Source organism: Ursus maritimus, unplaced genomic scaffold (genome assembly GCF_017311325.1).
Source record: "Ursus maritimus isolate PB19 unplaced genomic scaffold, ASM1731132v1 scaffold_7, whole genome shotgun sequence".
In the NCBI taxonomy this organism is placed as follows: Eukaryota; Metazoa; Chordata; class Mammalia; order Carnivora; family Ursidae; genus Ursus; species Ursus maritimus.
Genome location: NW_024426885.1, coordinates 17508425 through 17536115, shown reverse-complemented (window position 1 = coordinate 17536115; position 27691 = coordinate 17508425). Strand labels below are relative to the sequence as shown.

The 27691-nt window shown below is 43.7% G+C and overlaps 1 protein-coding gene across 11 annotated transcripts in view; it reads left to right on the top strand.

Moving 5' to 3' along the window:
* The window catches only part of VTI1A (vesicle transport through interaction with t-SNAREs 1A), a 348230-nt gene that overhangs the window by 297242 nt on the left and 23297 nt on the right, over positions 1 to 27691 (top strand). For 2 of the 11 annotated variants that reach the window (XR_005833144.1, XM_008684592.2), the window contains 2 exons: positions 1129 to 1188; positions 2113 to 2314. The exons of 7 other annotated variants lie outside the window; for them this stretch is intronic. Coding sequence is in view for 2 of the 4 variants with exons in the window: in XM_008684592.2 (XP_008682814.1) it covers positions 1129 to 1188; positions 2113 to 2152 (100 nt within the window). In the remaining 2 variants the exon portion in view is untranslated. Of the gene's footprint in view, positions 1 to 1128; positions 1189 to 2112; positions 2315 to 27691 lie in introns of those variants that run through there. 2 more of the 11 variants (XM_040623961.1, XM_008684622.2) reach the window with 1 other exon arrangement.

The following is a 27691-nucleotide window of genomic DNA, read 5'->3' as shown; positions in this document are numbered from 1 at the left end:
CTGCAGCGTCCCGGGATGTGCGCCCCACACCCGGCGTCCCAGCCCTCACTTCCAGGGCCGGCACGTCTCTGTCCTTTGTGTTTCTAACACCGCCAGCCGCCAGCCACCCCCGCGCACTCCTGGAGCTCCCGGTCTCAGTCTGGATCCAGTGAGCGCACCGGAGCTCTGTTTCAATCTGGTGGCGCGCATTCCCGGCTCATGGTCTCAGTCTGCTCTCTCGCGGGTGCTGGTCTGCGAGTCCCCCTGCTCCCTCGTGCAGGTGGCTCCCGCTTCCCGGTGCCCGAACGCGGTGGCCCCCTCCCCCTTCCGTTTATCTTCCGATATCTGTGCGCAGTTTCACGGCTCCCCGCTTTGTACCTCAATACTCAGCGCTGGAGATGTTCGTTTGTAGAGATCCAGATGCATCTTCCTGTGTCTTAGGCTGATTCCGTGGATGTTCAGGCCGGTCTGGTACCTATCCAGCTCGGTTCAGGGGACCGGCTGAAAAAGGGGTCCCCTACTCCTCTGCCATCTTAACTCCTAGATACCAATTTTTAATTGAGCTTTTTTCACTTTACTAAGTATTATGGCCTTTGCTCCACATCAGTTAATTCATCTCAGCATCATCCTTTTTATCCGCTGCACGGCATCTGGCGTTTTGAGTGCACCACAGTTTGCTCATTCAAATGCCTATTGAGGAATATTTGCATTATTTCAAAATTATAGTCCCTTACAGTGTCGCAATGTCTCCTGTGCCACCATATACCTGTGCGCACGTGTTCTAATACCTCCTTAGAGTTCACGACTAAGGGTGGCGTTGCTGGCTCATTTTCAGTTTTCAAAATGATGCCAAACTGTCGTCGAGAAAAGCGGCACAAATGCCCATTCCTGGAGCAACGATTGTCCCCCTGTCCTGGCTGGTGTCGTGATTCCCTTTCACCTTCACCAGCCTGGTAGGTATGGGGAAAATGACATTGCACTGCGTTACCAGTTTCTCCATTTACTAGTTGAGATCGTGCATGGTAAAATACTTGCCACTTCTGTTTCTTCTTTTTAAAAGTACCTGTTTAGGTCTTTAACCCATATCTTGTATTAGAGTATTTGTCCTCTGGTTACATCTGCTTTTTTTTTTTTTTTTTTTATTGATAGAAGAATACTTACTGAACGCCTGCTACATGCTGAGCACTGCCCGGTGCTGGGGACGCAGTGGTGAGCAAGAAAGACACAGTCCCTACCCTGAGTTCAGTGGGTGAACAGATGTTAGCCACATAATCACCCAGATATGAGAGTGTAATTGTCATGGAGGCCATGAAGGAGTGCTTCATAGTGCAACAGACCTCTTTTGGCAAGTGATTCTCAAACTTCAGCAGGCATCATTATCACCTGGAGGGCTCATAAAAAACACAGATCGCTGGGCCCTAACCCCAGAGTTTCCGATGCAGTAGGTCTGGGGTGAGCCTGAGAACTTGGGTTTCTAACGAGACCCCAGTGCTGCTGATGACGCTGGTCCAGAGATCACGTGTGGAGAACCTCTGGTCTAGAGATTTCTCATGAACAGGGAGGCGGCCTAGGCAGGTTTCCTGAAGGAGCAGTGCTTGAGCTGAGATGGAAAGGCATTACCTAGCTGCTCCTGTCATTCCAGAATAGCTTATGCAAGGGCCCGGTGGTGGGGACCGTATGCAGAGAGCAAGGGACGTGGGGCCAGCGCGTCCAGAGAAACACAAGAAGGAAGAGAGGAGGACTAAGTGCTGAGGCGGAACTGGTAGCCAGGGTCAGACATCGAGCTGTAGCAGGACATGTTAGCGAATGTTAACATACTATGGGTAAGGTTAAGCATAAAAGGAAACCTTAGGCAATTAAGTTGTTTTGCAGAAAGCAACAAAAATTGAAGTTAAAAATGGACTCTGAGTAACGTACCACATGTGTAAATGATAAATAATGAAAAGCTGGTGCTTCCAAAGATAAACATTATTATTACAGAGTTACTTGACATTTCTGGTTATAAGCCTTACTAAATTCCATTAAAAGCCGGTTTATAAACTTAGGTTTAAATACGATTTTAGATGTAATGGTTAGAAACAGGCGGTTTCTGGAAGCAGTTGGTATCTGATTCTTACCTGCCGGTTGCTCCAGGCAGCCTCACCTGAAGAGGAAACGGCTGCATTCAAATTAAGTCAGGAGGAAAACCGGGACCCTAATCCCCATCGGAAAGAAGGATGTGCCCATGCCCTTCAAAGAAGAGAGAAAAACAGAAAGTGCTCAAACCTCTCCTCTCCTGTGATTGCCGTCATAAAGAAGAGGGAACGTGGTGGCTTCTTAATAAAAGGTCCTGCAGAATCCATCCTATTTGCTTCTTCATTAACCTTTTCCTTAGGGAGAAAGAGACATAAGTTAGCATCGACGTTCTAAGTGGGTAGAAGTATTTTAAGATGCTGTGAGACTGGTGTAGTGGCAGTTACATGGGAGGAGATGGATGCCAAGGATTTCTTTTTTTGAAGCCGTAAAGAGAAAAAGGCAACAGGACGAGATTCACAGCGGGTGTGGTTTAGTGAGAAAGGAGTAGCAGTGTTGCATTCAGGTGTTAGTTCTTTAAATCTTGCTCCATATGGATTGCATGGCCTTCCAAACAGAGCTTTTAAGCTATGAATTTCTTAGCCATGTGAACTTTTCTTCTTTAGAAGGGAAATCTGTCAGCTTCTTAATCTGTGGCTTAAAACTGACCTTTCAAACCATGTTGTCATAGTAATGGTAGCACCAGCGAGTATGTACTGTTCCTGTATGCCAGGTACTGTGCTCAACTCTCGATGTGAGTCCTCTCACTTTAATTCTCACACCAACCTTTGGGGTAAGAACTTTTATCACGTCCTGTTCCAGATGGTAAAACCAAGGCCCAAAGTCACGCAACCAGTAAGATGCGATTTGGAGATTTGAATCCGGATGGTCTGACCACAGAACCCAAACTCTCAACCATTTGGCTCTCCTGCCTCCCAAGTCCCTTCTTCACCTGGGGGCAGCAGACCCTAACTTCAGGCTTAATGCCCAAAAAGAAGTGCGTGCTATCCCGCACTGAGTATGAAGTATGAGCTGTCAAATTAAAAGCACAATAGAGAAACCATTCTAGTGTGTTATACAAAACATATTTGTCCCAGTCCTGAGAACAGGGAGGCATAAACTAGTAACAGCAGTGTGGAGTATGCTGGAACAATGGGAGCAAATACCGTCTAGTGTTAAATGCATTTGTTTCGAGGTATTCAGCTAAAGGAGCCAGCCAGCCTCCCTGCCTTCCTTCCTCCCTCCCTTCCTTCCTTTCCTCTGGTTCTCCGTATTCTCTCAATTTTCTTAGTTACGATGAAAAAAGAATAATTTAGAAAATTGTTTGAAGATCAAGGGGGATATTTAACCTACTTATTTAAAACACCAACTCCATACAAGACATGGTTAGATGGTGTAAAACCCAGAATGTTCTAAGTGCTCAGCCCCTTCCCCAGACCAGTCTTCTCACCAGGCACCTTGGAGGGGGTGACTTTCCAGTGTTTGGGTGACTCCTGGTTCTCTTTTTACTGCATCTGGCTCAGCAGCTAGTGCATGGGATGGCTGCAGAGCGTGCTGTAAGACGAGGACACGGCACCTGTTGGGGTCCTGCTCTCCCCTCAGAGGTCAGATAAAATGCATCACCATGCTTTGTGCCATGTGCTGTGGGGTACTTTTGTCCCCGAAAGGTGACTCCACATTACTTCCGCCTTACATCTCGATACCTTTTCTGGGACTTCGGTGCCCCACTCTCTCCCGGCACCCCAACACCGTATGACAGATAACCACCAGGACCAAGCCAGGCCTCCATCGTCGGGCCCTCTCTGTCGTATTCCGCAGCCTATTTTGACCTGCAGCGGCTTGCAGCTCCCTGCAGATATTTGAAAAGAGAATGAAGTGATTTACATAATTAAAACAAATTGCCTGACGAGTGTGAGAATCCATTGTTGTGGTATAATGGCATGATTTAGATGCTTTGTGAGACACAAGGGGGGGGCACTTTTCTACCACCCTGGCAATGTAATTAGGCTCCGCAGAGCTCTTTCTGGAGAGACTTGAGGGCGATTAGAACAGGACATGGCAGTCGTCTCTGGAAGAAAGCACAAGACCAAAATGGAAGACTCCGGACTCCACAAGTCTGCGTTGTCGACTGGAAGCATATAATGCAATTCCTGGAGCAACTGCTGAAGCCGAAGGGAACATTCGGTATATTCCGCCTGCTGACCAGTTCACCATGACGTTCGGGGAGGGGTTCTTCTTTCCCTGCATGTTTCCACCGTCTACCTCTATGTGTTCTGGTTCTCTGGTGCCACAGAGAAAACATGTTTAAAACCACATTTAGGATTTCAGATTAAAGGAGATCAAAGGGACCTGAAAACTAGACAGCTTAAAGGCTGTGCGTGACCCTAGACTGAGTCCTGGAGCAGGGGCGAGGGTGGCAGGGGGGCCATAAAGGACATTATGGGGACAGGTGGCAGGATTAGAATGCAGGCTGTCGATTCCGTGTTAGCGTGATACCACTGTTAAATTTCCTGACGTGGGCAAATGTGTCTGGTAACGTAAAGGGGCATGATGTCTACAACAGACTCGCCACCGGTCCCCAATGAAATATGCATTTATGCAGAGAGAGAGAGAGAATGGGAAGCCTTCTGGGGCAAAATAATAACAATCAGTAAATCTCGGTGAAGCTCCTAGGAGCTCATTTTATTATTCTTGCAACTTTCTTGTGAAGTTTGGAATTATTTCAAACTAAGACGTTAAGAAAAATCACATTAGGAAGTAATTCTGGCCTTGTAGGACTGACAATTACTCATTTCTTAAAAGAAAAACTGGGAGGGCCAGAAAAGAGAAATAACATGCACGCTCCAAATAATTTCTGTGTGAAGTAGGGGGAGCTGAAATTTGCAATTAATTATATCCACCAGTCAGACGAAAATCCGGATCAGCCCCCCGGCAGCCCTGCCGACTTGAGAGAATACAGAACACAGGCCTTGCCTGTGGCCCGCACGGGGTGCGACCGTCACGGGGGCCTCGTGATGAGGTAACTGGGAAGCGAGGCCTCCGTGTGCGTGGAAGGGCCCACGCTTCCTCCGATGCTGTCGGGGAAGGCTTTGTCAGGTCACTGGCGGGATCTGTTTGTCTCCAGTTCTTGCAAGGAAGGAAATGAGTTGACTTGGAGTCCAAGTCCATTTGGAATGTTAGATGAAACCATGGAATTTCCCTGCCTTCTCCTCGTTAGCAGGCTAGACTTGCCAACAGCAGCCTCCCGGTTGATACCTGGATGCACGCCCATCCGGGAGCTGGAGGCCCTGGGCACCGGAGGGCAGTGGTCAGAGCTGAACCCTCCAGTGTCTCGGAAGGTTCTGCCATGCGTGTGATGTCAAGCGTGAGGGCCAACGTGGTAGTCACGAGGGCTTTTCTTGCCTCGTGCTGTGGGCACCCGTCTCTGCATCCCATTGCTCGGGATGGTATTTGGAAAAGCATATAGCAAGGGCCTGGTGTCTCACCTCATTTTTACCTTCCTGTTGGAACACTACCAAGCTTAGGGCGTAGCCTGGGAGAGCAGCTAGGAACCAGGGGAAGGATCCAGTTGAGAGGGGGCATACGCAGTGCCCATGACCAGGTGGGTATCACAGGTGAGTAAAACAAGCCAGGGGGAGATGAGGAAAACTGGAGAGTAGGTGCCCCACTGAAAAGGCTTCTTAGGATCCATTCCACTGCTTCACTGGGGGAAAGTGGACCCACTGAGGCCCGTCTTCTGAGTTTTCCAGAACGTCTGAATTCTAGATTATAAATCTCCCCTTTAGCAAATATGGCAAGGAAAAAAAAATTTTTTTTTTTTTTTATTAAAAACCGAGCAGAGCAAACCAACACATCTGGCAGGTGGGATCTGGCCACAGGCTGCCAGTTGGCAACCTCTGATTTGATCCAACCCACTCAAGTTATGTGTTTGACAATGGTACTCCATAGTTATTGGACCCCAGCAGGGTGCTAGCACCCAGAGAGGCAAGTGACTGGCCTACGATGACACCGTAAGTCAACGGCAGAGGTGGGCACACTGCATCAAAGTGTTAACTTGTACAGCAAGTCTTCTGGTTTGACATGAAAACAAAAATTTGGCTTAAAGACGCAGCCTCATGAACGGGAGTAATTAACTCCAAATGTTTTTTAAAAAGAAAATTAATTCCATCGCTAAATCTCGTAACATCCTACTTCTGCCACATGTTTATAGAAATAACTCCTTAAAATTCAATGAGTATGTTTTTTTCCTAACCACAAACAAACTGGTTTTCAGAAACAAATACGTGTAAAGATGGGTTCAAAGTGTCAGCTATGACTGCTTCGGGGGAAAACAAACCCCCTCCAGTTTTAAATAACTTGTTTTAGAAATTAACAGGATGGATAGGACTTCTCTCAAAAGGAATCTCTAGCTTCTCTCTAAAGAAGTTTCTGGCTCTCCCAGAGAACACTCTGGGCAGGTTAGAATGGAGAGGCCTTCAAGATTCCCCAGGCTGCAAGGGGAAGGGGAGGCTTCCGTCAGTGCACACAGCCCCCCCCACCACCACCACCAGGGCAATGTCACATGTTCATACAAAACTAAGGTCCCCATGTGCCCAATTCTGGAGTCGGATGCACTCAAGGTCAAATCCAGGAGCTGCCACTTACTAGCTGTGTGACCTTGGACAAGTTACCTAAACTCCTTCAGTTTCCCCATGTTTCTGTGGAGACAGGAATGGTACCTGTGGGGGGGAGCAGTAAGGATTAAATGATGTAACCGTGCACAGCTTAACATAGGGCCTGGCCGGGAGCACATAGCTCCTTCTCTCCGTCCTTGAAGGATGAATGAAGAAGGCACATCTGAAATGAGCAGCACACCTGCCCAAGTGGGACAGAGCCTCGGAGCTGGGAAGGGACGTGGGGTCGGACTTGGCTGCTACACAGCAAAGGAGCTCCACCACAGAGCAGTTCCAAGGGCACAGTCATGTTGCGGGTAGCTTCAGGGCGTTTTTTCAGATATAATTCACATACCCTATAATTCGCCCATTTAAAGTGCATAATTCAGTGAGGGTTTTGTACATTACAGATAAGCGTACCCATCAACATGATTTTATCACCTCATAAGGAGGCCCCTTTACTTTTAGCCATCACTCCCCGATGTCGCTGTTCCCCAGCCCTAAGCAACCACTTTCTCTACGGACTATTGTGGACATTTCACAGAAATGGAATCATAATGATATTTTGTGGCTGGCTTCTTTCACTCAGCATGTTCTCAAGCTTTGTCCATGTGGTAGCCTGTGTCAGTAGGTCATTCTTTTTTATGGCCAAATAACACTTTGTTTATCCAGTCATCAGTTGATGGGCATGGGGGTTTTTCCACATTTGGGCTATTGTGAATAATGCGCCTATGAACGTTCACGTACAAGTCTGTGTGTGCACATATGTTTTCATTTCTCTTGGGCACAAACCTAGGAGCAGAATGCTGAGTCAAAGGGTAATTCCAGTTTTAACTTTTTGAGGACCTGCCAAACTGTTTTCCAAAGCAGCTGTACCATTTTATATTCCCACAACAGTGTATGAAGGTTTGGTTTCTCCATATCCCCACCAATACCTGTTATTATCTGACTTCTTGATTTTAGCTGTGTTCATGAGTATGAAGTGGTATCTCATTGTGGTTTGGATTTGCATTGCCCTGATGACTATTGATCTTGTCATGTGCTTATTGGCTATTTGCATATTTTCTTTAGAGAAATGTCTGCTCAGATCCTTTTCCCATTTTGTAATTGTGTTCATTTTCTTTTTTATTAGTGAGTCATAAGAGTTCTTCATAAGGTCTAGATACAAGTCACTTATCAGCTATATGATTTACAAATATTTTCTCTCATTCTGTGAGTAATCTTTTTACTTTCCCAACAGTGTCCTTTAAAGCATAAAAGTTTTTCATTTTGATGAAATATAGTCTATTTCTTTTTGCTTTTGGTATCATATCCAAGAATCTGTTGCTAAATCCAAGGTCACGAAGATATACTCCTGTATTTTCTTCTAAGAGTTTTATAGTTCGGGCTTTGCATTTAGGTCTTCGATCCGCTTTTGCGTTAACGTTTATATATGGTGTGAGGTAAGGGTCCCACTCTCTTTTCTTGCATGTGGATATCCAATTATACAACTGTGTTTTTAAGGAAAGAAAAAGAACTGTGGAATGATGTGGTCATCCAGTAAGACACACCTCAGCCCAGTCCACCTTGGAAGCCCATTGGCCAATCAGAGCAGGATGGGCAGAGTCAACTTTCACAACAGGAGAGCCACTTCATCTCTCAGAAGTTCTAGGCTGCAAGCCATAGAGTGTAACTCTATAGCTCCTAAAGTGAGTGTATTAATTGGATGTAAAAATAACCAATGAGGTAGTGATTTAATCACCTTAACTTATACCTGTCCCTTACCTCCCTGCCATCTCCAGGCCTTTGGGGCAGAAGTAGGCTGTTATAGAAAGAGAATTGACCTTTCTGACCTTTCTGTCAAAAGACTAAGAGCCAATTCTTGGTCACAAGCTTCTTGGCCACGCTTGTGACCTTAAACAAGTAACTTAACTTCTCTGAGCCTTAGTTTTCTCATGTCTAAAGTAGGATAATGATAAGAAGTTTCCAGTATTATCAAATAGGTTAAAGAAAACATTCCTATGTACAGAAAAGCCCATAGTACCTGGTATCCAGTTGCCACACAAAGGATGTATGCTCACTCTCATCATATTCTTCTCCCCTTTTCCACCATTGGTCAAGCCAAAAGTTAACTATGTGTCTGCTACTTCAGATAATAGAGGCCATAACCCTAGAACCCCACACAGTAGCAGATTCCATGGGTCAAACAAACCCACCCCACAAACTATCCTGTGCTAGCTGCATTTCTCCACCCACAGCATTAACCACTGGAAGGCCTAGAAAAGAATGATGCTGTGGCACCTGGGTGGCTCAGCTGGCTGAGTGTCCGAGTCTTGGTTTCGGCTCAGGTCATGATCCCGGGGTTCTGGGAAAGAGCCCTGCATCGGGCTCTGTGCTCAGTGTGGAGTCTGCTTGTCCCTCTCCCTCCCCCTCTGCTCCTCCTTCTGCTCATGTGTTCTCTCTCTCTCTCAATAAATAAATAAATTAAATATTTTTTTAAAAAGAAGAAGAAGAAGAATGATGCTTAGACACACCTCAACTTGGCAGAATATGTGCTTGGAAGGTGCCCAGGCCTCAACCCATGTCAGTGTTGCAAGTAGCGCCCTGAGAGTCTGGCAAGGACAATTAATTGGAAAGAAAACTTGTGGCCATAAGATCGAGTGACAGCCTATCTAGCGTAGCCTACATGTTGGGAAGAGAGGACCAAGAGGGATCTTCAGAGTGTGAATTGAGACTTTTTTTGCTGCCCTGGGCTTGAAATTCCTTCCAGTGGTGTCTTGCCCATGGGTTAAGTCATACTGTCATTGCCAGAATTGAACACCTTACCTGGAGCCGGCAGCAGAGAGCTGGTGGACATAAAGACACTGGGAGCATTAAGAAGAGCTATGCAAACATGATGAGGCATGACAACCCATGAGTGGCCTTTGGCATAAATGCTAGGATGTTAGAGCTGATAGGAAATCTTCGAAATCTCTCCAACTCCCTCATTTGGGAAAAGAGAACAACTAAGTCTCAAGAGACAAGGAATGACTTGGCTGAGGCAAGACAAGGAGTAGCAACAGAGCTAGGGACCTGATGCACATGCCACTGGGCCCTACGGCCATGGAACCTGGAACTGAAACATTTTGATGGGGAGGGTATTGGAGAAGGTGGCACAAAAAGAGGCGGAGTGTTCAGGTCTGGAGCTGAGGGCACAGGAGAGTAGCTCGGGAGCTATTTTACTGGGGAGAGAGAAGCAGAAATAGGCTGAGGCAGAGGCATGAAGGCTAGCAGATGCTCCCCTGCATCTCTGTTTGGTCAAAGGTTCTTCTCATGGCTATAGTCCATCTCAGTCGAAACTTGAGAATGCAAGAAAACGATGGCGAGAAACCTATGACCCAGGCCTGCCTCTGCCACTGACTCTCCAGGGGCTTCCCCAGAACCACCGCTTCCCCTTCTGAACCTTGGTCTTCTCATGAAAAATGAGATAGGAGTAAAGTAGGCGCACTCTGGAGGGCTGTGGGTCTGCCCAGGCTCCAAGCTCAAGGCCAGATTGTGCTGAGGGAAGTCCATTCATCTGAGGATGAACAACTTTTTGTGAGCATATTTAGAAATAAGTTTGGGATGGTGATTTCAAGTTCCACCATTTTTTCCATGTGTCTATTCAGGTGATACATTTGACCTGATTAATAGAAAGTACATGAGCCTAATGTACGATATTAGGAGATAATTGCAATGGATGAAAGTCTCTTGAGTCAATTAACTCTTATTACCTGGAAACCATTTATAAGAGGCAATAAATTATTGGGACAACACAATTAGCAGCCCCACAATAAAACGGGTTTCATGTGTGTCCATGTGGGTGCCCCCCCCATCTCCTGAGGGCCTGTCAAGTTAAAGGGTATGTGTTTGAGGGGGTTGCTGTGCCCTTTTGTGTTCACGGGAGTGTGTTAACATGCAGTAGGGCTGACATATCCCAGGCTAGACCGAAGCAATGAAATAAGCTTTCCACGCCTGGGAACAATGATGCCTGTGTCACAGGCAGTCAATGGCTGCCTCAGTGCCTTGTAGCTAATAGACTTTCACCAAGCGTTGGCCAATCTGCTGAGTGATATTTGAGGTTGGATGTTGTGGTTCTGTTTAAAGACCATTTCTAACACTCCCACCCTTGAATTTAAAAACTAAAATCGCTCAGCATTTAAAAAGACTTTTTTTTTTTCTGTCAAGCTACAGGTTCTGTAATAGCATAGACAGAATTGGGAAAAGAAAAGTTTTCTGTAAGGATTCTAGAAGGAGCTACTGCAGTAGCAAATAAGCTCCGAGAGCCCCATTGATCTCTTACATTTGCTTTCAATCTATGGGAGAAGATTGTCTCACACCCAAGCTAGCCCAAGCTTAGTTTAACGTGTCTTAAAGCAGCAGAATCCTGGATCCTTGCCACTGAGTCTTCACACCATTGGCTTGTTAAGTAAGGAGATCTGCTCTAGAATGCCTTTGCAATGATCTGAAATAACCTGGCATTTACTTCCGTGACCTTTTAGTGTTTGTATCACCTAAAGCATTTTTCCCTCCACTGTTGCATTACAAGCAAGATTCAAATTCCTGACAGCAGGGGAAAAACAAAAAACAAAACAAAGACAACCAACAAACCCCAGAACATAACAAAGTTAATGATCAGCATTGTATTTTTACTGCATTGACGATTTCAACTATACGCTCCAAGAGTTATCAAGGCAGACTGCGTTTGTCCAAGTGAGCTGGAAATGAGAGACTGACCAGAACTAGTGCAAAGAAGGCAAATTTGTAAGCCAAGTAAATGAAAATATAATAAAGACAGAAACAAGTTGCCATAGAACGCAGGTCTCTCTTTTGTGTGCGCATCCAAATTTGTGGGAGTTTTTTGTATTACCAGATAATTTCGTGACTTCTTCAATGATGGTAAATGTGCAGTCTGATCTTTGAGAAGAATAAACAGTTCCTTGTTAATTAATTTATACAGCTGTCAGTGCAGCTTTCTCTCTTTGCACTCTAAGAGTCTCCCTGCCATAGATTTTCTTGCCGTTCCTGGCAAACCTCCAGCGAGAGCCTGGGATTTATTAGGCTGACTTGGTGCAAAGTCTATTGATTGTGGCCCCGAGGGTAATAACTAAATAGAGCCGGAGCAACAAGTCAATAACACCATTGTTGCTGCAGCCTGCATTCACTCGAGGAGTGGGATTGTTTTACCACAGCCGAGGGTAATCACGGGCAGATCGTTGTGTTCAGCACGCGCTTCGTGCACCGTGTTAGTGCTGAGGACCGTTTGAAAGATTTCAGCAGGATCGCTGGAGAATCGGGCTGGGGTACTGGGATTATGAACCCTGTGAACTCCTTCATTACAGCTTAAAGGTTTCAACTTTAGTTTTTAACATCTGCTGCAGCCTCGGGGAGCTTAGAGGCAGGGCTGGAGCAGAGGAGCGCAGACGCGGGCCCCGGGCTGGCACGAGAGGGTCTGTTCTGCGCGCTGTCCCGGGAACGAGATGGTCATGAGCAGAGAGATCTCACAGCTGCTGCCTGTCGTGCACCGTCCACCCGGCCGGCCGTTTGTGTGGGGTGCTAGCCAGGGGCGCTGTCCCTAGCCTCTCACAGCCCCGAATATGTCCAACATGCACCGTAACCTCCACAGACGTCACACAGTTGTCACTTTCTCGCTTCCAAGTCTTGAGTTGCATTGACTTGATTTAAAAAATCATTTTCATAAGGCTTGCTGAGAAAGAAACCAAACACGCCTTTCGAAGTCCTTCTTTCCTATCTGGGAAAAGGTCAGAACTGTTTTACATACCTGATGACTGGGTTTTAAATTACAGAAAGCAAAATCAAAGTGCACATCAGTGCCTATCTCTCTTTTGCCTTTGGAAGAATCCTTGCCATCCTCATGGTGGAAACCCATTTCTGTGCAGGCAGGACTAGAAAGTCCTGGGACAGGTTCCCAGAGGTGGCTAGCACTAGCCAATCTCCTGACCTCCCAAGACTGCGCTTGTCACACGTGGCTACGTGAGCCAATTACCCACGAATAACCACAAACCCTTGTGTGACCCAATCTACACTGAGTACAAGTCTTTCACAGAATCTTCTATTTCCACCAAATCTTATATTTTTAAACATATTTAATTATTCTGTGTAGAACTAAAAGGGTGGTGGTTGTTTTTTTTTCCGCTGTTAACTCCTATTTTACTGAAAGAATTCTTGGCAAATCTATAGCAAAAAAGAAAACTTGGGAGGGTTTTTTAAAATTACTTGCAGTATGACTCACTGTAATGAAAGGTTCAGAGCTTGGAGTAATTCCATCGGGTAGCAGCCCTTTTGAAAAAAAAAATTGTTTTGAGAGTTTAGTCAATACTAACACACAACTTAGGAGCAAAGGTGGGCCACTCCTTCCTCCACTGGGAGACATAAGTAACTTTCTCGTCAGACTTTTTTTTGGTCTGAATGAAGAAATCCCTGTCCAATCTGCTTAGGTTCAACCCTGTGATCCAAGCAGTTTTTGACAAATCAGGATGACCTAAGAGTTGATAAGCTTTGGCACGGGAAAGAAATACGCAAGAGAAGTTTAGGAGCTTAGGGGACGAAAAATGATCATCTAAGTTGATGTGTGGAATACTTTCAAATTGTCGAAGATGTTTTTGTTTGGGTGGCTGTGGAAACCTCACGTTGGCTTTATCACCGCTTGAACAGGGAAAAGAGGGAAAACATCAGACAACATGCACAGGTGCAGTTCTTTTGCATAAGTCTACCAACTTCTCCTCTCAAGGTTTCCGTGAGTAGAAGCCAGATATTTTCACCGCTATTCACTCCTCTAAGTGTCGGAGGTAGTCAGAATCCTCTCCGATGGAATAGACCAGGGGATAAACAGAGGAGAATGATAGCTTTGCGAATTTGCTAGATGCTGAGAAGTCAAAGGGAGTCATGTGTGAGTTCATAAAACAGCGGCTGCAGGGATTTATCTGTTTAAGGGGAGACTGGATTTTGACACAGTGACAAGCACGGCAGGGGCATCGCAGTCGTGAAATGACCAGTGCTTTTGCTAACGGCCACCCAGGAAACTAGTCTCTGGTGAATGCACCTCCTTAGGAGAGATTGTCCCCTTCTCGCCCCACGGGGCAGGTTATCCCAAACGCATACGCACTCAAGGCCAGTAGCATAGAGGCTCGACTTATTTTTGGCCGGTTCAGATCATCTGGGCATCAATTTAGAGAATATTCCTTAGTCTATTAGCACATGCTCACCTACTTTTCAAAAAAAAAAAAAAAGACCATCTAGGAAAAAGTTTATTGTGACATTCAAGTCAGCCTGAGCGAAGACAGCCAGAATTCATCTTTTATCTCTTCGTGATTTCATTTCCTGCATGTTATGGTCTGGAATCATCTGAAAATAGGTGTCTGAACGATGACTCCCCTAAACCGGTGAGCTCGGAGACGATATCCGTATTTTCAGTAGTGCTGCCGTATAGAGGTACCGTGCTGTCCCTAGCTGCATTCTCACGGGGGATGTGCTCTTCTCCCCGAGAGCTCCCCTGTTCTTTAGATTTCTCCTGGACTTGTTTTCTCTTATGACCTATTTATTACTTATTCAGCTCTGAATTGCCAGTGTTAATTGTTTAATTCTAAGCTTATTGGTATGCCTAGAATCCCATCACCTGAGGATTGGAATAGCATCATGCTTTTGGTGGAGAGCAAATTGAGCAATTTCGCATATAGTCTGTTCAAATGCACGCACGTTATTTCAGAATAAAACTTTAAAACCTTTGAAAATAAATACAAAAGTAAGTCCATTTTTCTCCTTTGCCTTCTTTCAAAAGGCATTTCCAGTTACGTTTTCTGTAATACCCAACATTTACCAAGTGTTGCCCATGTACCAGGCACTAGATTAAAAGCGCAATATGTATGATCTCACTCAGTTGCTCGCATCAACGTTACAAAGCATATATTGCTATTCCCATTTTGCAGATTAGGAAACTAAATGTCAGTAAAGTTAGTAACTCCCTCAGAGCCGCTTAGCTGATAGAAAACCAGATCCTTACAATGATCCACAAGGTCAACACGATCCGATCTCTGTCTCTCCCTGGGCTCACCTCCTTCCATCCTTCTCTCTGGGCACACTGCCTTCTCTCCGTCCCGGGGGCATGCCACTCCAGATAAAGGACCTTTGCACATGCTGGGCCACCCACCTGGAGTCTCCCCCTCCCCCTCCCCCGTCTCCACCCTCCTCCCTTACTTATTAACCCAGTGCATTATTCATTTCTCTAGCCAGTATCTTCACTGCCTTAGGGAAGCCCTCTTCAGGCCCCTAGAAGAGCTCAGTCCCATAACAGCCATGGGGGTGCAGCCAGCCGGCTCCCAGGAATGCACTCGCTCCAGGTATTGGCACCTACAGGTACCCAGCTCTTCCCAGGCAGCCCCCAGCCACTGACAGCACAGTGGAGGTCCCAGACCCACTGTGGGCTTCCTCTCGTGGCATGGCGTCAGCTTTGCCCCAGGGCTCTTCGCTAGGTTGGCAGGAACTTGGTCCCACCTGCATGGGATCTGACGCTCTCCTTTGCTTTCATTGGTATTCAAGCTGCATGATGGTCTGCAGCCTTTCCCTCCCCAGTCTTGCTTCTTCCCTGCCTATCTTCCACAGGTGTTACCGTTCAGTACACTTTTTTTTGCTCCTAACTCCACTTCAGCACCTGCTTTTCTAGAAGTTCCACCTGACGCGAGCCCCGTCTTCTCGACTCTCAGAAGTTTGCATCTGCTATTTTTTGCAGCACTGCCCAGTCTGGGGCTATTTACAGCTTGCCACTGTGTACTGGGCGGGTGTGAGCACATTGGTATAAAGTCGGTAAGCTCAGGGAGGGCAGGCATCTGTTTGGTTTTGCTCCTCACTGCATCCCCAGACCCGGGGCTCTTGCCTTTCACCCTAGAGTAGACAGACTGATGCGCGGGGCTGGCACCACGTCACTCCCCATTGCCCTGCTGCGGGGCGTGCTCCCCCTGGTGTGTCCAGCTGTAGGCAGCGGAGTGCCGAGACCGTCAAGGCTTTGCTGAGGGCGGGACCCCGAGCCCTAGCGCTGACTTGGAGAGCCCCCTGGAAAAGGATGTTGCACAGAGGCCTGATCAGGCTGGCCCCTGTGCGAAGGCCCTTTGGCTTCTTTTTCCCGAGTGGAAGTGCGTGCCCTTTCTCCTTGAGGAGAAGATAGGACTTTAGCATTTCCAAAACCTTCTGAGTGAAAACATCTGTATCCGATTTTTCCCGTCACAGCGTGTTAGTGAAGTCCTGCTAAAGAGCAGCTTGCAGTCGACAGGCCTCTCATCAGAAGGTGTCACTGCCATCAGCTGGAATTACAGTGGGGCCGTGAAAGCCGGCACCCCAGCCAGATGCCAGTCTGGGTCATTACATTTGGTCTACCTAAATTCCCTCCGGACTTCTCATCGGACACAGGATTCTTCCTCTCTGCCCTGAACTGCTAGGGAGTGTTTGCTAAGAGCCTTTCAGCTGCTGCCATAGTTCATTCCAAAAACGGCTGCATTCCTGAAGGACCACTTGTCAGGGGTGTTGTCGCGGCTCCGGGGGCTGGCCTGGCTCGATGGCCCCGAAGGCCCCTTGCCCTTCCAGCTCTGACTCTGTGATTCTGTGATTGTCACCTTCAAAATATGGTGTTCATGGAGCTGCTAAGAGCCTTGTAAATGAAAACCTGCCAGATCAAAGGGTCGAACTTGGTAGGAAAGATGTGTAAATAGACACACACCGAAAAAAAAAATGTGGACACAAATCTGAATACCCCTAGAACCCACAAACAGTCATGGTTCTATTTTCTCTCTTGAGTAGATTTTGAAGGCGTAGTTAAGTGAAGACAAAAACATATACATTGAATGAAAGGTGTGTAATCTTTGGGATAATTCTGATGTAATTAACACAGCAGAGCTGCATTAAGGCCCATGTGCAATGAGTGGAATTTTCCAACATTGATTAAGCTGGACTCGAGGAGAACTGAGTCTTTGTCTAAAAGCTGCCAAATGAAAACAACTTTGGGATATTTAAATTCAGGTTGGAAATTGGTTTGAGTAAGGGATATTTAAACCACAGCTGTTCAAGGACTAAAAACATATGAGTATATATGCACACACACACACACACACACGGCCTCCTCTAAAAACAAGTTAGCCAAAGGTGTACATTCCTTCTAAGTTCTCATGATCAACAGATGTAAATGTTCACGGTGTTCAGATGAATTATGGACCCTAATGAGATTTCAATACTGAGCAAACAATAAAAATTTATGCATTGCATAGTTGCCGTGGCCTTTGGCTCCATGGCTAGTGTTCCACCCTTTCAACAGCTTCAGTAATATAATATCCAGCTGGCTTTGGAGGTAAGGAAAATTCGAGGGGTGAATTGAAATTGTGAGAAATTATTTGATGGATTACTTTGTCAGAGTAATGCATGGCCTTGGCATAATTACCGTGGCCACCTTAACCCTTGCGGCAGGTGGTGACAAAGGCCTGCACCGCCTAGGTGCCGGGCTGGCCCTGCACGTGCTCCTTGCTCTCCCGGGCCCCGGGGTCCAGGGAGTCTCGGTTCTCCTGAGCGCATGCCAGACAAGCACATTCCTGTCTCAGGCCAGCGAGTGAGCCGGACAGCCGAAGGGCTGCACTTCTCCCGAGAACTGTCATCTGTGTCAGAGTGAAAGGAACCAAACAAAAGGCAGACCGACCTTGAAATAAAATGGGCCGAAGTCGGGGAAAGAGATAAATGATATCTTTTAAAGCGATACGTTCAAACACAATGGCAGACTCGGGCACGCTAATCCTTTTTCTCCTCTTTCTCTCTCTCTCTCTCTTTTTTTTTTATCAATCCAGACCTTGAACTTAATGGTTGTCTGCCTTGTACTTTATAATGTTCAAATCTGACCGTATGATTAATAGTGTGTACGTGTCAGAGACCACATCTGTAGCAATTCTGCCAGTGTGTGTCTTACACTAGTTTTACTTTGGAACCATAAAGTAATTACTATTTTGTGAATGAGAATAAACCTATTATGCACTAACGTAGCTACACCCAGCATCCGCTCTTCGCTCTTCGGGGGAAAGAAGTTGCCTATAGGATAGGGCAGCTCAAATTTCCGTGTTCCGAAGTGCTTTCAGCCTGGCCTTCAACAGTGAGAAACCACTCCCGCCCAGTTCTTGGTTTCATTATGATAACAGAAATATACGTGCAGCATGTTGACAAACTCATTTGGCATAAACAGAGGAGTCTAAATTGTAAGTTCTAATGTTTTAATGCTAAATCGGGCGATAAGTCAGTGTTTCAGTTTGGCACAGTGAACCGCATGCTCTCCAAAAATAGCCTTTGACACTTTTTAAAGCAAGTCAGTGGTGTACTTAGGCCGTTCACAAAAGGCTTCATTCTTGTCTACAAATGGCAAGCCTCCCCTTCCCAAGAGTGCCCAACTCAAGCGAGGTTGGAGAAAAATAGACACTTCCTGTTTTAAGGCATTTCTCCAACTCTTAGTCTCCTCCAAATGGCAAGGTTTTGGAGTTTATAGGGAAAGCATACCTAAGAAAGGTTATCTTGATTTTCATTTAACACACCCTCCCACTGACTTTTTTAAAGGTTCGTTGTAAGTATTTCTGCATAGCTGAAAACATAGATTCCACCCTGGAGAGATCTCAGGGCTGTTCGTGTTACACTCTGAAGCCATGTGTTTTCACCTCATGGCAAAACCCAAGATGTAGGCAGATCCCTCAGCCCCTGTTGGCTTTGGAATTTAGTCTTTCCCTTGTTTTCCACTGTAAACTTACACAGAGAAAGCCCTCCCCAGCCCTGAATGGAAGCAGCCATTAATGTTTTCCCACACATGCCGGCGGTATAACTAAGGAGTGGTGGGAAAGGGAAGGAAAAGGGGCCGAGGTCCATGCGTGTGGTAGACGGGCATGAGGAGTGCGCTAGGGGACTCCAGGTGCCTTCCCAGAGGCAGCCACTTTCCTGGAGGGCTTTGTCGGCACAATGACCATGGAAGCTGATACAGAGAAGCCCCTCCCCAACAAAGGCAGCTCTAAAGTTTCTAAGACCCTCCTTCAAAGCCATACAAGACAGAGACACCTGGGTGGCTCAGTCGGTTCAAGCATCCAACTCCAGACTTCAGCTCAGGTCATAATGGAGTCGTGAGATTGAGCCCCGCATCAGACTCTACGGTTGGTGGGAAGAGTCTGCTTGAGATTCTCTCTCTCCCTCTCCCTCTGCTCCTCCCCTGCCCCCCCACTGCTCGCACTCTCTGTCTCTAAAATAAATTAAAAAATAAAATTTAAAAAAACCCACATACAAGAGAATGGTTATGGAAATGAGATCAACTCTTTACTTTTATAGTGGTCACTATGGCCTAATCAGTCTTATGACTTATCTCATCTAACCCGTACTACAACCTGATATGATAGGTATTGGTAGTATCCTGAAGCCCAGAGAGGTAAGGACTTTGTCCCAGGTTACACAGCTTGAGAGTGGCAGAAAGCCAGGATCAAACCCAGGTAATCAGGCTGCAAGGCTCACACTCTCAACAGCATACTGGGCCATCCTCTGTTCTTTAGAGGCTGCCTATTCCTGTCTCTTAGCATATCCTGATCCAGATTTTTCTGCCTTATCACATTCTCTTCCACTTATCAATATTTCAGCAATCGGTGTAAGATTGCATTGTAAGTCGCTAACTTCGGTACTTGCCTGTTCTCTTGAATGGCTTCGTTTATAAGTGCTAGAGCGTTTTCCGCCACAGCGCACTTGTACAATTGGGTGGCTGGGGTAACAGACAACCGGGCCGTTCTGCCCCCGAGCTGCATTTTGAGGTCTGACCTAGTACAGACATCCTCAGGACTCACAGTTTTCCATAACTCTCTCCAGTGAACTCATTCTGTATATCTTTGCAAGTGTCCATGGCCGTCAGTGGCTCTCACTTATGCCCTATAAATATCTTTCAGTGTCCAGTTTGATGGATTCTGTATATAAAATGCCCCAAATCCCTCCCCCTGCTTCCCCCTAGAATAGCAGATCTCAAACTTTTAAGTCTCAGGACACTTTTACACTCTTCAAAATCTCTTCAAGATTTTATTTATTTATTTGACAGAGAGAGACAGCCAGTGAGAGAGGGAACACAAGCAGGGGGAGTGGGAGAGGAAGAAGCAGGCTCATAGCGGAGGAGCCTGATGTGGGGCTCGATCCCATAACGCCGGGATGACGCCCTGAGCCAAAGGCAGACGCTTAACCACTGTGCCACCCAGGCGCCCCAAGTATTTACTAATTCATTTTTAAATCATGATAATCAACTGATTACATATGAACAAAAATTTTTATGAAAAATAACTATATTTTCAAAAACAAAATTAGAAGGGGGCATTGTTTTATGTTATTGCAAATCTCTTTAATGTCTTGCTTAATGGAGGACAGCTGGAGTCTCATAGGTGCTTCTGCATTCAATCTATTGTGATGTCAGTTATGATGTGGAACCTCTAGAAAACTCCACTATACACTCTCGAGAGAAGGAGAGTGGAAACGACAAATGACATCTTATTATTATAAAAATAGTTCTGACTTCATGGAACCCCTGAAAGGGTCCCTGGAACACATTTTGAGGACCATGCCCTAAAATATGGCTGATAATTTACAATACCACACTAATTTGAGTAAAGGAGGTATAAATCCTTCTGCAATAAGCAGGTGGTATCCTAAGCTATGAACCAGTTTACCTTGAGCCACAAGGTAGCACTCGATTCCCTGCCCCTTTCCTCCAGATTTCCCATATGCTGAGCCACACCACTCATGCTCATTAGCTGTCAGAACCCCATGTCTTGTTTTCTACTAGGGCATGAGCTTCTTGAGGACACAAACCAGGTCTGTTTAATCTCATTCCCTAGTATCAAGCACATCATGCCTAACACGTGATAGGGAATTTTGCTGAAATGAATAAGGTTCCATGATAAAGATATTAGTAAACAATCCAGGCAAATATATGTTGATTTTTTAATGAAAATTCAAATATTTCTTCTCTTTCTCAACATCATCTGCTCATCAGATATTTGTTAATATCTGTAATGTGCCAAGCAGCAGAATAGGTAATAGGCTACCCCAAAGACCAATGCATACTTGAACCTTGCTCTTACACACTTCCATTTCATAGAGGAGGCAGCCAAGGAAACAAGTAAATAATTACAGACCGAAAGAAATAAAGAGGCTGCCATTACGAAAAGGGGAGACAGGAAGGTAGGCTACTTCAGTCTGGAAGACTGCCTTTACTACGTTACTACACCATCTGCCCTGAAACCCAGGCCGGCCCTTGCTGGCCTGTGGACTTCCGGTTTCACAGGTGTATCGTTTATATACTATGAAATTTACCCATTGGTAAGCGTCCAGTTCAATGATTTATAGTAACTTTATAGAGTTGTACAACCATCACCATAATCTATTTTAAAAATATTTCTGTCACCCCAAAGTCCTTCATGCCTGTTTGCATTGAGTCAATTCCTGCTCCTACCCCCAGCCCCAGGCAATCACTGATCCAATTTCTAGATATTTCATATGAATGGAATCATACAGTATGTAATCTTTTATGTCTAGCCTCTTTTGCTTAGCCTGATGTTTTTGACGCTCATCCCTATTGCAGCGTCTATCAGTCATTTGCTATTTTTAATGCTGAGTATTATTCCACTGTATGCCTGTATCACGTTTTGTTTATCCATTCACCAGCTGGTAGGCCCTCGGATTGTTTTGAGTTTAGGGCTATTATGAATATGCTGCTATGAACCTTTGCATACAGGTCTTTGTATAGACATATGTTTTCATTTCCCTTGGGTGATGCTTGGGAGTAGAATCAATGGGTCATATCGCATGTATCTGTTAACCTTTTTTTTTTTTTCACTGCCAAACCATTTTTGCAAAGTAAACGTGCCAGTTTACATGCTCACCTGCAGAGTGCGAGGACCCCATGTCCTCAGTAGGGTCCATCTTTTTTATTAGAGCCATTTGGTGGATGTGTGGTGCCCTCTCATTTTAATTAGCATTTTATTAATGACTATTGAGGTTGATCATTTTCTCATATGCTTATTAGGCATTGGTATATGGTCTTCGGTGAAATGTCTATTTAGCTCTTTTCTAATTGTATAAATTTTTAATGGAGTTGTTTGTCTTAGTATTGGATTTGGGGAGTTTTTATTTTTTATGCTTCTGGGTACAGGTCTTTTATTAGATACATGATTTGCAGATCCTCTTCCTTAGCCTGTAGCTTGCCTTTCTATGCCTATTTTCTTAACGGTGAATTTTTAAAAAGTAAAAGCTTTTAAATTGGGGGAAGTCAGTTTATCAATTCTTTATTTTATGGATCATGCTTTTAGTGTCTTGCCTAAGAAATCTTTGCCTATCCCAAGATGACAAGGATTTTCTTCTAGGTTTTCTTCTAGAAGTTTGATAGTTTTAGCTGTTCCATTTAAGTCTGTGTTCCATTTTGAATTTTTGTGTATAGTGTGGGAAAATGGTCTAAGTTCATTTTTTTCAAAATATGGGCATCCAATTCCCCTAGCATCTTTGAATTGCTTTGGATACTTTGTCAAAAACGAATTGATAACTGTAAAGGTTTAATTCTGGAATTGTTGTCTTGTTCCATTGATCTAAATGTCTGCCCTTATGCCGATAAATACTACACAGTCTCAATTACTATAGCTTTATAGAAAGTTTGCTCTCCAGTGATGGAAGTCCTTCAGTTTGTTATCTTTAAAATTATTTTGGCCATCCTAGTTCTTTTCATTTACGTGTGTGTGTGTGTGTGTGTGTATTAAGGATTCACTTTCAAATTCCACAAAAAAAAAAAAAACCTGCTAAGATATAATAAGGCTTGCATTGAATTGCCATCTTAACGATATTGAATTTTCCAGTCCACGAACATGAACTTGTTCTCCATTTACTTCGATCTTTAATTTTTCTCAGCAATATTTTATAGATTTCATTGTATAGGTTTTATGCTTATTTTGTTAGTTATTCCTAAATTTTTTTATTCTTTTTGGTCCTGTTGTCAGTTAAATTGTTTTCTTAATTTCATTTGCGTACTATTCATTGCTGGTATGTAGAAATACAATTAATTTTTGTATGTTGATCTTGTATCTTGCAATCTTGCTATATTTACTAGTTCTAGTAGTTTTTTGTAGACTCCTTAAGATTCTCTACATGTAGAATCGTGTCATCTGTAACTGAAGATAATTTTATTTCTTCCCTTTCAATCAAGATGCCTTTTATTTCTCTTTCATGCCCGACTGCATTGGCTAGAACCTCCAGTACAAAGTTGACCAGTAGTAGTAAGAGCAGACATTCTTGCCTCAGCCCCAATCCCAGGGGAAAGCATTCAGCCTTTTATCAATATGTATGGTGTTACCTGTGGGTTTTTCATAGATGCCCTTTATCAGATTGAGGAAATTCTCTTTTATCCCAAGTTTGTTGAGAGTTTCTCTCATGAATAGGTGTTGAATTTTGCCAAATGTTTTTTCTGTCTAATAAGATGATCATGTGGGTTTTGTCCCTTATTATATTGATGCAGTGTATTACATTAATTGATTTTCATATGTTAAACCAACCTTGGATTACTGGGATAAATCTATTTGGTCATGGTGCTTAATCTTTTTAATATGTTGCTGAATTCAATTTAATATTTGTAAAGGATTTGGGTGTCTTATGTTTATGGTGGGTAATTCTTGTGATGTCTTTGTTTAGCTTTTGTATCAGGGTAATACTGGCCTCATAGAATGAGTTGGGAAGTATTCTCTCCTCCTCTATTAGAAAATAGATCAGTATTACTTCTTTAAATATGCAATAGTGGGGTACCTGGGTGGCTCAGTCGGTTGAGCATCCCACTCTTGCTTTTGGGTCGCGTCATGATCTCGGGGTTGTGGGATCGAGCCCTGCATCAGGCTCTGAGCTCATCAGGGAGTCTACTCAAGGATTCTCTCTCCCTCTCCCTATGCCCCTCCCCCCACTCACACACTCTCGCTGTCTCTGGAATAAATAAATAAATCTTTAAAAACATATATGCAATAGAATTCATTGTTTAAGCCATCTGGTGCTGGGCTTTTCTTTGTGGGAAGATTTTAAATTACTAATCCAATTTATTTACTTGTTATAGGTCTATTCAATTTTTCTATGTCTTCTTGAGTCAGTTTTGATAATGCATATATTTCTAGGAATTTGTTCATTTCACCTTAATTGTCTAATTTTTTAGCATAAAGTTATTCAGAATATTCCTTTATAATTCTTTTAATTTTTGTTAAGTCAGTAGAGATGTTCCTTTTTCATTGTCAGTGTTGGTAATTGTGCTTTTCTTTTCGGTTATTCTAGCTAAAAGTTTATCAGTTTCATTGATCATTTCAAAGAGCCAACTTTGGGGGCACCTGGGTGGCTCAGTCAGTTAAGCTCAGCTCATGATCTCAGGGTCGTGAGATCAAGCACCAGGTCGGGCTCCGCGCTGAGTATGGAGCTTCCTTAAGATTCTCTCTCTCCCTCTCCCTCTGTGGCCCTCACCCTGCCCATGCACTCTTTCTCTCCCTCTCTTTCTCTCTCTCTCAAAAATAAATAAATAGCCAACTTTTGATTTCATTAACTTTCTGTATTGTGTTCTGTTTTCTATCTCAATCATTTCTGCTCCAGTCCTTCTTTTTTCTTCTTGTGTTGGGCTTAATTTGCTCTTTTTCTAATTTGTTAATGTAGTAGCTTAGATTACTAATCTGAAACTTCTCTTTTTTTCTAATTAGACAAATTTCCCTCTAAGTTCTGCTTTAGTTGCATCCCACAAATATGGATAGTTTTGTTTTCTTTCATTTCAAAGCATTTTCTAATTTCCATTGTAATTTCTCGTTTGACTCATAGGTTCATTAGATGTGTATTACTTAATTCTCTAATATTTGGGGATTTCCCAAATTATTTTCTTTTGTGGTCAGTTTGTAATTTAGTCCTGTTGTGATTGGAGAACACACTTTTTCTTATTTCAGTTCTTTTCAGTTTACTGAGACTTGTTTTATGGCATATATGTGGTCTACACAGGGGAATATTCTGTGTGGTTTTGAAAAGAACACATATTCTTCTGTCATCGAGTGGTGTGTTCTATAAATGTTAATTGGGTCAAGTTAGCTGATAGTGTTGAAGCCTTCTCTATCTTTACTGATTTTTTTGTCTAGTTATTCTATCAGTAGTTTTTTGGGTTTTTGTAAGTAGGCTCCACACTCAGTGTACGGAGTGGGGCCCAACTCACGTCCCTGAGCTCAAGACCTGAGCTGAGATCAAGAGTCTACGCTTAACCAACTGAGCCACCCAGGCACCCCTTCTATCAGTTTTTTGAAAGGAGTATTGAAATCTTCAATTATTGAGCTTTCTCCGTTCATCTGTCAGTCTGTGCTTCATGTATTTTAGGAATTGGTTGTTAGGTATGTATATGTTTATAACTCCCATATCTTCCTGGTGCACTGACCCTTTCATATTTATTATGTAATGTCTCTCTTTGTCTCTAGGAATATTTCTTGTCCTAAAGTCCATTTGTCTGATATTATGTGTGTATATATATATTTCCACCTTTACTTTCAACCAGTGTGTGCTTTTGAATCTAAGTGTGTCTCTTGTAGACACAATATAAAATTGATTTTTTTTATTCTGTCTGACAATCTGCTATTTGATTGGTGTATTTAGTCCCATAGCATTTGTAAAATTTTTTATCTTGTTAGATTTATGGCTGCTATTTTGCTGTGTTTTCTATATGCCTCATGTCTTTTTTTTTTCCCCATTTCCCCTTTTCTGCTTTCTGTTTTAAAACAGATAATTTTTGTGTACCATTTTTTTTTTAAGTTTTATTTTTTATTTTTTATTTATTCGACAGAGATAGAGACAGCCAGCGAGAGAGGGAACACAAGCAGGGGGAGTGGGAGAGGAAGAAGCAGGCTCATAGCGGAAGAGCCTGATGTGGGGCTCAATCCCAGAACCCCGGGATCACGCCCTGAGCTGAAGGCAGACGCTTAACCGCTGTGCCACCCAGGCGCCCCTTTTGTACCATTTTAATTATCTGCTGATTTTTAAACTGTATTTGTGGTTATTATTTTCTTAATCTCTGCCCTAGGAATTGCAATATGTAGCCCAACATTTCACAACCAACTTCAACTTATTACTGACTTAATTTTAATAAAATCTAGCAGCTTTATTCCAGTATAGCAAGTTTCTTCCCTTTCCCTTTGTACTATAATTGTCATATATATATATATATATACATATATATATATATATGTGTGTGTGTGTGTGTTATAAACCCCAAGACACTAAATTATAATTATTGCTTATGCAGTCTTTATGTTTTTTAAAGAAATTAAGAGAGCAAAAGAGAACATATATAGCTATGCAGTCTTTTCTATTTACCCAGATATTTACCATTTCCAGTGTTCTTCATTTCTTTCTGTGGAGTTGAGTTACCATCTGGAGTCATTTCCCTTCAGCCTAAAGGACTTCGTGCAGTATTTCTTATAAGGCTAGTCTGCTAACAAACAAACCAAACAAAAAACCTCTCATTCTCTGTTTATCTATGAATATCTTTTTGTCACTTTCATTTTTGAGGGATAGTATTGCTAGATATGGAATTCTTGGTAGACAGTTTCCCCCACCCGTATCCTTTCTACCACTTTAACTGTGTTGTTCCACTGTCTTCTCCCTCCATTGTTTCTGAGGAGAAGTCAGCTATTAATCATCCTGTTGTTTACCTGTACATAATGAGTTATTTTTGCTTTGCTACTTTCAGGATTTTCTCTTTACGCCACTATTTCTTTAACTATATTTTTCTGACACTTTCTCTCTTCCTTCTCCTTCCGGGACTCCCATTGCACATATGTTGGTATACTTATTACTGTGTCACACAGGCCTTTGAGGCTCTACTCACTTTCCTTCAATCTTTTTTTCTTTCTCATCTTCAGATTGGATGATTTCTATTGACACGTGTTCAAATTCGCTAATTCCTGTTCATGTAATTTATGTATTTTTCAACTCTAGAACCTTTTTTTTTTTTTGCTCCTCTTTATCTGCTAAGATTCCCTATTTGTTGAAGCATTGTCATCATAATTTCTTTTAATTCTTTAAACAGTCTACTTCTTCCAACGTTTATAATAGCTGCTTTGAAGTCTTTGTCTGCTAGATCCAACATCAGAGCCACTCAGAATCGGCTTGTATTGACTGCTTTTATTCTCCTGAATATAGAGCATGCTTTTTTCTTTCTTTGTCATGTCATAATTTTTTGTTGAAAACTAAACATTTTAGATGATACATTGTAACAGCTCAGGGTTCTGATATTTTTAAATAGCTTGCCTGAACGTAATCTGCAGGCTCCGTCTCCCCCACAGTCTGCTCGGTTGTTGCTTTTCTGTTTGTTTTTTATTTCTTATTTTTATTTTATGAGCCTGGCTTCCTAGGGTTTGCCCCTTTATGTGCATAGCTTAGTGGCCAGCCAATGAATGAGAAAGGGTTGTGCTCAAAAACCTTGAACCCATAAGTCTTCCGTCCTCTGCCAAGTGACCTATACGTGGGCTGAGGAAAACATCCAAAGTTCAGCCTGTTCTCCAGCTTGCCTTGGCTTTGACTTTTTACTGGAGGTCTCTCAGATCTCCCTGACACATGCACATACTTTGCCGATCAATAGCTTCTGGCTCTCTCATTTCCTGGATCTCTCTGTCACATTTTTGTTTAGTCTGTCACTCACCGAACCAGAACCACAACCTCAGGCTAGCAGAACTCTGGGTTTTGGGGAGCCTGGGTGGCTCAGTCGGTTAAGCATCTGCCTTCAGCTCAGGTCATGATTTGAGGGTCGTGGGATCAAACCCTGCATCAGGCTCTCTGCTCAGCAGGGAGTCTGCTTCTCCCTCTCGCTCTGCCCCTCCCCTGCTTGTGCTCTGTCTCTCTGTCTGTCTCTCAAATAAATAAATAAAATCTTAAAAAAAAAAAAAAAAAAAAAAGAACTCTGGTTTTTCCCTTCTATATTTCCCTGT